General features: G+C 44.2%; 1 protein-coding gene across 1 annotated transcript; it reads left to right on the top strand.

The window, feature by feature from the left end:
• The first annotated feature begins 580 nt into the window (after window positions 1-580).
• LOC123040040 (cysteine-rich receptor-like protein kinase 10) lies at window positions 581-4,486 on the top strand. Its single transcript, XM_044462992.1, has 7 exons — window positions 581-1,182; window positions 2,041-2,208; window positions 2,728-2,832; window positions 2,933-3,191; window positions 3,395-3,623; window positions 3,725-3,875; window positions 3,981-4,486. Exons 1-7 carry the CDS (start codon window positions 637-639, stop codon window positions 4,203-4,205), a joined length of 1,683 nt encoding a protein of 560 aa, XP_044318927.1. The 5' UTR covers window positions 581-636; the 3' UTR covers window positions 4,206-4,486.
• Window positions 4,487-11,656: the final 7,170 nt, after the last annotated feature.

The raw sequence follows: 11,656 nt of genomic DNA, 5'->3' as shown, positions 1-11,656 counted from the left end.
AATATTTATATTTTTTTTTATAAATTTGATTAAACTTTACAAATTTGACTTCAGCTAACTCTAATATGCGTGATAGAAAAATCATACTCCATCCGTCTAGGTGAGTAAGTCATCTTAGGTTGTGCACCTTGACCAAGGAGGAGGGAAAAATGAGAGACCTTAATATTTATTTGCTAATTAATAGCATTGCATGCAATGAACTAACCACTGCATGTCATATTTAGTAGTCTCAAGTCATTAAAAGCATGCACACCCTTCATCTTTTATTGGTTGATATGTCAAGAAACAAAAAACGAGGTAGAAATTAATGCACCACGGTTAATTGTTTTGGAATTATTTAATTTTTATAAGATGACTTATACACTTGAACGGAGGGAGTACTATGAATCTAGGATAGAGATAGGATCTGGGATTGGACCGGCCATGTACAATGGATCTAGGAGTAATCACCTAATATGAATTCAAAATGTTGAAGGTCCAGAATACCCTTCTGTATTTAATTTCTTGGGTGGTGTGTACCGTAAATATCCGTGCGTGTAGGTTTATTGGTGTGTACCGAAGCGCACCCAAACCCAAACTTCTCGTTTTACCGCGGTAGAAACCCTCCGCTACCAAAATCCTCGGCTCTTTCCTGCGATGGCCGGCAGCGGCGCTTCTCCTTCTCCGGCGGCCGCCCCCACCTCGGACCTACAGTTCCGCTGCCCCGGCTGCCGCGGCCTTCACACCGTGCCCCCCGGCATAACCGAGTTCATCTGCCCCAGGTGCCGCATGGGGCAGCGCCTCCCCCGAGCTCATATCCCCCGCCCCGCCAAGGCATCCCCTGCTCCGCCTCCGCCTCCCACTCCTCCTCCTGATGCTCCTCGGCCTCAGCCTCAGCCCACGCACCCCCCTCCTCCTCCCCCCTCCGCTTCCCTGCGCTCCGGCCCGCGAGCGCAGGACGTTGACCGCACAAAGATCCAGCTCCCCTGCCCGTGCTGCAAGGCCATCCTCAACGTGCCGCACGACCTCGCCGGCTTCCGCTGCCCGCACTGCAACGTCGACATCCCCAAGATCCAGCATTCCCTTGCCCCTGCCACCCCTGGATTCGTCCCTCCACCTCCGCCGGCGCCTCCAGTTCAGATGCCGCACATGCCGTTCCTGCCGATGGCCCCGCCGTCCGAACCACCTGAGGATATCAATGAGGTGAGTGGATCCATTGCTCACGAGTACTTCATTTCTTTTCTTGTTTATATCTGGACCTAACAACTACCTAAGATTACCTGTGACTATTTACAAAGGTTTATCATGCAGGGGGGACTGGCAGGAGCCATGGCTCCCCCCATGATCTATTCCACATTGACCATATATATGTGCTTACTTTGTGCACTTAATCTCTCGGATTTTAGAGAAAATGCATGTCTTAGTATAATTTGGCCCCTGTTATCAAAACTTTAACTCAGTTGGCTCCCCCAATCTTTTTAATTACTCTGTTTCTAGAAAGCTCAACTGCGCTCTCTCCTAAGTCCTAATAGCCCACACGGACATAAAGAACCCCAAAGATAATCGAGTGAGACAGCCACTAATTTTCTGAAGTGTTTCAAGGCATGCTGTGAGCAAACTTCTATGCTTAATAACTAACTCGGCAGAGTGTGCTGATGTATGATAATTACACCATATGAAAAAAGAAGTTAAGTTCCTGGTAAATGAGTTTTTTTTTACATGCCTGAATCTTGTTATCTGGAACACCGAGTAGCAGTTTTTTTTTTACATGCCTGAATCTTGTTATCTGGAACATCTTTATCTACATGCTCAACTTGCTGAGAAAAGAAGTTAAGTTCCAGTGTCTTAATAGCCTGCTTCAAAAAGGTTGCAGTTGATTTATTTTTTTCACCGGTGAAGGTTGCAGTGGATGTTGAGCGTGAGTAAGTTAAAGTTGGCACCATTGGTGAAACTTTCATGGACTATATAGATAATTTCGTTCTCAAAAGATGTGGTAAATTGGTGGTTCATAGTTGTATTTCAGCCTTAGTTACGAAAGATTGCTAACATTCCTTTTCCCAGATGTTTCTGCAGCTATCCCTTGGTCTTCCTCATCCGGATCCAGCGGTAGAGACTCCATCTTTGTCAGTGGTGCAACCTCGTGAACCTACTTACAGTTTGACGATTATGGATGAATTTACAAAGGCATTGTGTCGCTCACAAATTGGAGCAACAGTGTATGCTTGTCAGGTAAGCTACCTTCTTGTTGAGATTTCATTTTTAGTTGAAATTTGTATGTACACATTCCACCTCTTAGCTACTCGACAGCATTAATATATCTCCTACAAATTCTAATTTCCAGGGGAAACTGCCTCTCTGGAAATTTATTAGTAGGTTAGTCCAATAAGATATAAAGAAATGCATAAAAACAGTAAGAAATTGACATGAAACTTTAAAACTTACAGATATGTTTAAGGTGTATCACATTTTCATAGTTTTAGGACTAACTTGGCACCCCTCGGATAGTTTTAGGACTTGTGCACTTCACTCTTAACTATGGCGTATGTCTTATTGCAACATATTCCTGATCTTCGCACTGCACTGATGCGAATAATAGCATGAAATAATTACACTGTGGTACAAGGATCTACTTTGTTTTCTAAAGTATGCGTCTGCCATAATTTCGTAGGGTGCTAATCCTCTGGACAAAAATACTAATGAAAAATGGTATATATGCATCCTCATTAACCGAAGGATTTCTTTATGCAGACGGGATCCAAACCACCCCTGCCATTTCAGTATTTGAAAGACATCACAAGCAACTTTAGTAATGATCGAATACTTGGCAAAGGTGGTTTTGGTGTGGTATATAAGGTAATGCTAAAGCATATATGTTTTCATTTTCAAAAGTATGAAACCATACTTTGACAAAGCACCCATATCCATATCCATATTAATAAGAGCTTTTAAACAGGGTCTGCTGGAAAATGGGGAAATAATTGCAGTGAAGAAACTTTTACATACATTGCCGGACTCAGAGACACAATTTGAGAACGAGGTTAATCTTCTAATGAAACTAGACCACCAAAATATTGTGCGACTACTAGGCTACTGCTATGAAACACGTCGTGTACATACGCCTCATGAAGGAGATTTCGTTTTTGTTTGGAACACTGAAAGTTTGCTTTGCTTGGAATGTTTGCCTAAAGGAAGTCTTAACAGTTACATTTCAGGTATGCCATTAAAATGTGGAACGGTTCTTGTTTGATTGTTTACCTACTTTTCATCTTTCTTTGAGATTGCAGTTTTCATAGTTTGACTATTTTTTAAATGAATATATAGAATGTTGATGTCCTTATCTATATAGAGCATAACGCTAATAGATTTAACTTTTGAAGACGACATCTATAGTGCTCTTCTTTCTTTACAAATGCAGATGCATCTTCTGGACTTGATTGGCACACATGCTGCAAAATAATTGAGGGGATTTCCTTTGGTCTACAGTACCTTCACGAGCACCCTAATGTGCCCATTATTCACCTGGACCTAAAACCTGCGAACATATTGCTTGATGGAAATATGGTGCCGAAAATTACAGACTTTGGTCTGTCAAGATTGTTTGATCAAAGTCGAACTATGCATACCAAAAATAACATTGGGACAAGGTAAGTGAACCTCCTCTCGATGATCTATTGCTTTTAATAACCATTGGAATGTATTTTCTTTAGCATAACAATTCATATTTGGCGACAATGTTATGATGCAGAGGTTACATGCCACCAGAGTATGTTGACAGAGGTATAATCACACCTATGTCAGACATATTCAGTTTGGGTGTAATAATCATGGAGGTAATAACAGGACACAGGGACTACCCATATGATATTAAAAAAAGTTCGGAGGACTTCATCGAGCGTGTAAGACCAACCAATTTAAACTTTCTAGGAGGCTCCTTTTGATAGAGACAACATGACATTATCCTTTGTGTAGTAATTTCCCCGATTTGTTTTCCGATTTTGCAGGAACTTTTAAAATGGAGAAATAGGCTGCAAGAAGAACCAGAGTGTACATCGCTAGAAACAGATTGCCAACAAATACAAAGATGCCTTCAGATAGGTCTAATCTGTGTGAATCCTGAGCGGATCAAAAGGCCTACAATGAATAAAGTTGTCGATATGCTTCAAGGGTTGGAAAGTATGAACTGGTACATTAGCAACGAATTAACATTGCCTAAAGACCATGTTTGATAACGTCAGGATATTGCATAGCATATAATGTACTCAATATCTTCTGTTTCCTTCTCTAGGGAATACAAAGCAAATACATTTCATTATTTGTACCTAGAAAGTGAATGATGCTAGAACGTCTTGCAAATACAGGTTTAAACTGAAAGTAGTACCTAGTTGCTAGAACTAAGCTATGTGCATAAAGCCCATTCCATTCTCTACTGTAACTGGGGTGCTCAGTATAGAGTGTTCCTAGTCTGCATCTGACCTTTTGAATATAAAGCTAGGGCGTTTGGCCGGAACTCGTTAGCAAAGAGGTTTAAGGTGATTTTGTGGTATTCACCTATTTTTGTGATGAGAAATAATATTGAAGAATTTCTTAGGATAGTAATTGTGCATGTAAATATTTGTTGTACTGAAATTAAGAACTATATCTACATTGTGCATGATGTAAGAAGGAATCGCCTGTATTGCACACTCATTTTCCTTAAGGGAGAAGGTATATACACCTCTATCTTGCATCTTCATTGGTTATTTGTAGTGCAAAGAAAGTCCACTTTTTGCCTTGTGGCCATGAGGTCACGGGTCAAGTCCCGGAAACAGCCTCTTGCAGAAATGTGGGGAAAGACTGCATACTAAAGACCCAGAGTGGTCGGACCCTTTCCCGGACCCTGCGCAAGCGGGAGCTACATGCATCGGGCTGCCCTTTTTTTAAATGAAGTCCACTTTTGACCCCTGAACTTAGCCCAAAGTTCTTTTTTCTATACAATACTATGAAACCGTCCAAAACAAACCTTGGGCATAGGAAACTTTCACTTATGAACATTTGATTGATTCAAAAGCCATTTTGGCTCCCTAGGAAATGGTTTTCTGCTGATTATGTCACGTGGGATCTGAATTATTCCAAGGTAATAATTAAATAAGAATGAAATTGCTTAGGTCTTGGCTGACATTGTCATACTAATAGTAGCAATCTTTCTCTTATTATCCCCACTCCGTTTTCTTCTTCTATACCGTAAGCATCTCACTTCACATTGTCAGTGAACTTGCGCATCACATCCATGCATGTCACGAAATTTTAGTAATACTAACTCCAGGTGCAGGCCACATCAGCTAAAACTGCCTAGGACTAAATTTGAGGACCTAAACTAAAAGTTGAGCAAGGTTCAGTGTTAAATTTGTGTGTGGACTCAGGTGTTGCTCCAGCTATTAAAAGAGAAAGTGTCTTGGAGTCTTGGTACTTACTACCCTTGGTTTTCATTTAGTTTGTCATTTCTGAGGTGTAAAGTCAACTCTCAAAACTTTGACAAAAACATTGAGATTGGATACTTGTATTTCAGAAAATGCTGGCCAATTTGGTATTTCGGAGATCCTAATGTTTATCAAGACATCAGCTTTAGAGAACTGGATGGAGTATATATAGGTCTAGCAAAACTTAACCAGCAATCTGGTCTATTCCAATTATCAAGCCTCGACATCCACACAGAACCGTAATTTGGCAAAGGAGACGACAACGTCCATTGCTTCTCTCTATAAGGTCACTAACGCATATACAGTATAATTTAAGTTTGTTTAGCTGTTCTATAGGGCTCTGGATATCTGCTCATGCTCCTTACAAGGAGAGTGGTGTGTGCCACATATCTGAAGCACATTAGTACTGCATATTTCGACAACCCCGGGCACACACGAACTTCTCGCCATGTCTCGGCTCGCGCTCCTGCTAGTGGTCTGTCTAATAACCTATGTTCCTTCTGAAGTTTCGTGTGAGCGGTTTTCAAAAACATTCCATGGACTGGTTTTGCAAGATTCCGCGTGATTTTTTTTGTTTTTCTGCTTGCTTTCTTTTCTGGTCATTTTTATTTTTATTTTTCTCTTTCTTTTTCAAATACATGTTGAATATTTTTCATATATATGTTAAAAACATATCTGAATAAATCTTGAACATTTGTAAAATGGACACTGAACAGTTTTTAATTTTTGTTCAAACACATGTTTGAGCAGTTTTTCAAAATTTGCAAACATTCCTTAAGCCTTAGAATACATTTTTATATGTTATGAATATTTTCCTAAAATAGTGCGAACATTTTTTAACATTTCATGAATATCTTTAAATATGCACACTTCTTCATGTCATGAACACCTTATTGAATGTTAAGGACATTTTTCACAAATTACGTGATTTGTTTTTGAATTTTCATGAAAATGATATTAAAATTCCATGAACTTATTTTTAAATGTGCGTGCTATATTTAAAAAATTATCTGAATATGTTAAAAAATTATCTGAATAAATGTTGATCATTTGTAAAATGGACACTGAACAGTTTTTAATTTGTTTGTCAAACACATGTTTGAGCATTTTTAAAAAACGTCATCAACATTTTTCAAAATTTGCAAACATTTCTTAAGCCTTAGAATACATTTTTATATGTTATGAATATTTTCCAAAAATAGTGCACACTTCTTCATGCCATGAACAACTTTTTGAATGTTAAGGACATTTTTCACAAATTACATGAATTTTATTTGATTTTTCATGGAAATTACATAAAAATTACATGAATTATTTTTAAACGTGTGTACTATTTTTAAATGTTACGGTAGTGTTTTTGAATGGTATGAACAATTTTCAAATCACACCAAAAAAATCATATATCATGATTTTTTTAATGCACTGTGCATGATCCCAAATTTTCAATAAAGTAATTTTTGAAATAAATATTTACAATATTAGAAATATAAACATAAGTACAACAAAAAAAAATGAACCAAACTAGCATACGTAATACTACACTACTGGGCCGACCCACTACATGCTCTTCTTCATGCAACACGCTAGCATGTCTCACACTAGGCGTACTAAAAAAAAGTAGGCGAGCTGGCCAATCTAATTACTGCATTACACGGGAAATACCACACAAATGCGTACCCTTCCAAGCGGCAAACTCTATTTGGCGACCGTTACACTGTTTAAAGGCGTTGGTGTAAACAGGCTCACACCCCCTTCCTCCATCGATGTTGCATGGGCCGGTCCATTAAAGGGTATCTGAGGCGTTCGATCTTTTAACAATGAACATTTTTTGGATCGATGAACTTTTTTCAATATTCATGAAAAATATTATTTTCAAATATATGAACTTTTTTCCAAATTGATGAACTTTTCCTCAAAATAAATGATTATTTTCAAATATGAGAAGTTTTTTCAAAACCAATGAACTTTATTTTAAAATTATACGAAATATTCAAAATTGATGAGCCTTTTGTGAAACAGATGAACCCTTTTTCAAAATCAATGAACATATTTTGTACATTGATAACCATTCTGTTAAAACTGATGATCTTATTACAATCTACAAAATTTGATCAAAATAGAGAAACATTTTTGAAAAATCGCTGAAAGTTTTGAATATTGATGAACATTTTTCTATTATAGATGAAAATTTTCATAATCGATGATTTTTTTTTTCAAAATGGATCAACTTTCTTCAAATTCACGTTTTTTCTTGTGAAATATTACTCATAATAGACTTGGTATTTTCCTCGAAACGGACAACAAAGTTAGTTCAGCCTTGTGGTTAGTGGTTACTGTCTAAGGTTTGGCTATAGACGAAACCCGCTTCTACCAATATTATGTGTGTTTGCTGGGCCAAATCACTACACGTGGTGTGCGAACCCTGTAGGGTAACCGGTATTTAAGGCACCAAACATGAGCTTACCTTCCGAGCGCCTAGCACTGCTATATGGGCCAACCTATTTCGCTGTCCTCCTAAGCTTTCCCTGAAAACATTTTTCTTCTTGCTTTTTTTCAGTTTTCATTTTTCAAATTCAGAAAGTTTTCGAATTCATGAATATATTCTGAAATTAAGGAAATTATTAATTTTCAAAAATTAAATTCATCAAGGTTTTATAGTTCTCGAACATTTTTGAATTCGTAAATATTTTTAAATTCACGAAATTTGAGGGAATTTGGAACAGTTTTCAATATTCATGAACACTTTTCAATCGTGAAAAAATTCAAATATGTGAATTGTTTGAATTCGTGATAATCTTTCAAAATTCATGAACATTTCTTGAGTTTGCAAACATATTTAAAAATTTACAAGCCTTATTTCTCAATATTCTTGAATTGTTTTCACATTTTATAAACATTTTTTTATTTATTTAAAAAAGGAAACACGATTTTTTAGGGGTTTTAATGAAAAATAAAAACAAGAAATGCGCCTTGCGTGCTCCTCGTACTGATGCAGCCCAAAGCCTAACGCGTTGGCATTTGGACCCACGCCAACGCCTACGTGTTGGCTAGAAGCGGTGCTCTTGTTCTGGATGCGGTGCATTGGAAAGTCACCAATCGTGCACACCCCCTCCCCATGTCCGAACCTAAATCGGCCACCCCACAGCGGGATTGCGAGCGTCATTTGTGCGTAACTGTATACGCACATGTGATTTTTTTTTTCTTATCGGATTTTGGTCAATTTTCATTTACTTCGGGCAGTTTTTAGTTAAATTATTACAAAAGTTATAATGACGTTAAACATTAGAAAAAATTTCATGATTTTGGAACATGTCGCAATTTTGGTAAATGTTGATGAATTTGATAAAAATATACATGAACATAGAAAATGTTCGTGGTATTGAAAAAAATGTCAGAATTTTGAAAAATGATCATGAATTCAAAAAACTAGATGGAATGGCATGTTCGGCTGCCCCTGTCTAAAGATGGGCTTGGGCAGCAACATTGGTGACCGATTCTGTTATGAGTCTTGGTGTATCCTATCTTCCTTTCCTTTTACAAGTAAATGGTCGATGTAAGCAGAAGACTGGTACCCGGTGAGGTGTGCGTGCTGATTTGACATGGGTATGCGTGTGAGAGCAGCAGGCGAGGGAAACAATGGCAACAATAAACCTCTTCCATTGGAGCCAACAATAAACACACAGAGAATCAAGGAACTAACATACCCCCAAAAAATCAACAGGCACCGACCATCAGGACTATCACACAACAGACTCACCAGACAGATGCCAAACAATCGAATGATTTGAATAATCAAAGGCGGCTCCCACCGAGACATACGAGCCCCCCCCCCCCCCCAAGAGCATCTCCAGCCGTTCGGCCCCCCAGGACGCAGAAAAACCGCGGCCTGGGGGCGAGCCGACGCTAGTTCGGCCCCTGCGGCCGGCCTAGCTCCCAGTCACGCCCCCAGCCCCCACCCCCACCCCCACCCCCAAGCCACGGCAAAATTCAAACATAGTCGTTCCCGCGCCCAAAATAGACGCCACAATCCGGCGATCAAGCGGCGATCAGCGGCCGGATGAGTTAAATGTTCGGCATACAAAAAAGCGGGCGGTCTCGGCACCGCGACGGAATCGCGCATCAGGCGGCGAGGTCGGCTTCCGGCGTCGCCGGAGTCGGCGTGCGCGGGCTTGACGGGGCCTCGTGCTCTGTGCTTGGCGGCGTGGCTTCTGTGCTGCGGGCAGTGTCGGCATCATCAACGGTCGGGCTTGGCGGCGGCGGCGGCGTGTGCGTGGGCGTCGTGGGCGTGGGCGGCGTCGCCGAGGGAAGCTGGTCCGGGATGAGGCCAACATGCACCCTGTACCACGCCTTGACCGCCTCGTCGGTGCTCTGGAGCATGTCCGCCCCGCCGAGCAGGAAAACCAGGTCGGTGTTCCTCTTCTTCGCGGTGACGTTGGTCCGGAGTAGGTCGAGCTTGACGACGCTGGTCGACATCAACGCCGACCAACGCGCCTCGGTCTTCTCTTCACGAAGGGCGGCCCGGACCTGTGCGTCGGCGAGGCAGTGCTGGATGGACTCCTGCACGCGAGTTGTGGCCGCGTCGGCGTGTTTCCCCTTCTTGGCACCTTTGTTGCCGTCCGGCCGCCCATCTGACGCGCCCGGAGTCGGCGCGTCAGGCTTGTAGGTCTCCTTGGCCTTCTCGATGGTACACCGGACTTCCGCCCACTTGTCGCACTTGTCGATGCGTTTGTAGACGTGGAGGTACTTGAACTCGGCGTCGCTGTTGCCCTGCCGGTACAGGCCGAACATGCGCAGCAACTGCGCGGGGACGAACAAACAGTCGGCTTGTGAACGGCGAAAAGAGGCGGGTGAACGACGTGGCATACCTGATCCTCCATGCCGGCGCCGCTCTCCGGGCGACAGGCGACCTCCTCGATGATCTTGTGCCATTTGTTGCACGCCCCTGGATATGCCCCCAATGGTTCGCCATCGCCTTCGCCCCGCGCTGCATGTAGACGCCTTTGAAGTAGGGGTCGACGAGCTTGCGCTCGTCGAACTCGGCCTTGATGCGCGCCCAGTACGTCTCGAGGCTCTGGTGCACGCCGGTGGTCGGGTCGAGGCAGATGACTTTCCATGCCTCGGCGAGGCATTCCTCCTCTTTGGACACCCAGATGTGCGGCTCTGGCCTGGCCGGCGCCTTCTTCTTCTTGCAGCCCCTCGCCGGCTCCTCCTCGTCCTCCTCGTCCTGCTCCTCCGTTCCTCGTCGCCGTAGACGTAGTCGAGCTCGCCCTCCATGCCGCCGTTGAGATCCACTGCCTCGTCCGCGGTGAACCCGAGGGACGCGGCGGCCGCGGCCGAACCTTCCGCGATGATCTCGTCCATGTCGGCCTCGGTCTCGTCGGCGCCGACGCGGTGAGAGAAGGGCAGCGCGCAACGGCGAAGAGGGGGCGTCGGGGAGGACGCGTACACGGGCGGCGAGTAGTTGTATGGAGGGTACTGCACCCCGGCGAAGGTGGGCGAGGGCGTGCGCTGGGCCGGGTGGCCATGGGGGAAGGCGACGTTGAACCCACCGTGTGCGTCCCCATCGGCGTAGCCAGGCGACCCCCAGGGCGCGTACTGCGCGTGGTTGCCGGGGGGATTCATCATCCCCGCGCGAGCCGCCTCGGCCTCGGCCTGGTCAGCGGCAACGGCGCCCGCAGCCACGCGCGCCGCGTTGTCACGGGCCTTCTTGGCGAGGGCCCTGTTCCGCCGGTCGATGGTGACGGCCTTCCGTTGCTGTACTTCCACCCTCCAGTTGGCGTTCGACATGCCCGGCGGTTTGGACGGCGGCGCCCTCGGCTTCCTCTGCTTCGGCGTGGCGACGGAGGCGGTAGCGGTGGCCGCGGCACGGGGGACGGCATACTTCTTCGGCGGCATGACGGGCGGCTGAGAGGCGAGCGGGAGGGAGAATGGCGGGAGGAAAGGGGCAAATGGGAGGGAAGTGGGGGAAAATTGAGGAAGAAACGGCGGGAAGAGGCGCTCGACTCGCCGACAGGGCGGACCCACACGCCCCTTTTCGCTTGTGCCGGCGCCCCAGGCGCCCCCCAGGGCGCCGGGTTCTGCCTGGGTCCGCCGGCACCAATTTCGGCCCGAGCCGGCGAAAAACGGGCTTCTGGGGGGGGGGGGCGACTGGGCCGTTTTTTCGGCACCGGCGCGGAAAAAACGCCTGGAAAGGGCCTGTTGGGGGCGCGGCTGAAGATGCT

This window comes from Triticum aestivum, chromosome 2B (assembly GCF_018294505.1).
Source record: "Triticum aestivum cultivar Chinese Spring chromosome 2B, IWGSC CS RefSeq v2.1, whole genome shotgun sequence".
Classification (NCBI taxonomy): Eukaryota; Viridiplantae; Streptophyta; class Magnoliopsida; order Poales; family Poaceae; genus Triticum; species Triticum aestivum.
The sequence above is the reverse complement of the archived record's forward strand: the minus strand, read 5'-3'. Positions and strand labels throughout refer to the sequence as shown.

Bases quoted from the DNA above. Each gene is read 5' to 3' on its own strand.
- LOC123040040 (XM_044462992.1), top strand. From the start codon at position 637: ATGGCCGGCAGCGGCGCTTCTCCTTCTCCGGCGGCCGCCCCCACCTCG. The intron at 2,209-2,727 runs GTAAGCTACCTT...TTCTTTATGCAG, and splicing joins CAACAGTGTATGCTTGTCAG to ACGGGATCCAAACCACCCCT. The intron at 2,833-2,932 runs GTAATGCTAAAG...GCTTTTAAACAG, and splicing joins GTTTTGGTGTGGTATATAAG to GGTCTGCTGGAAAATGGGGA.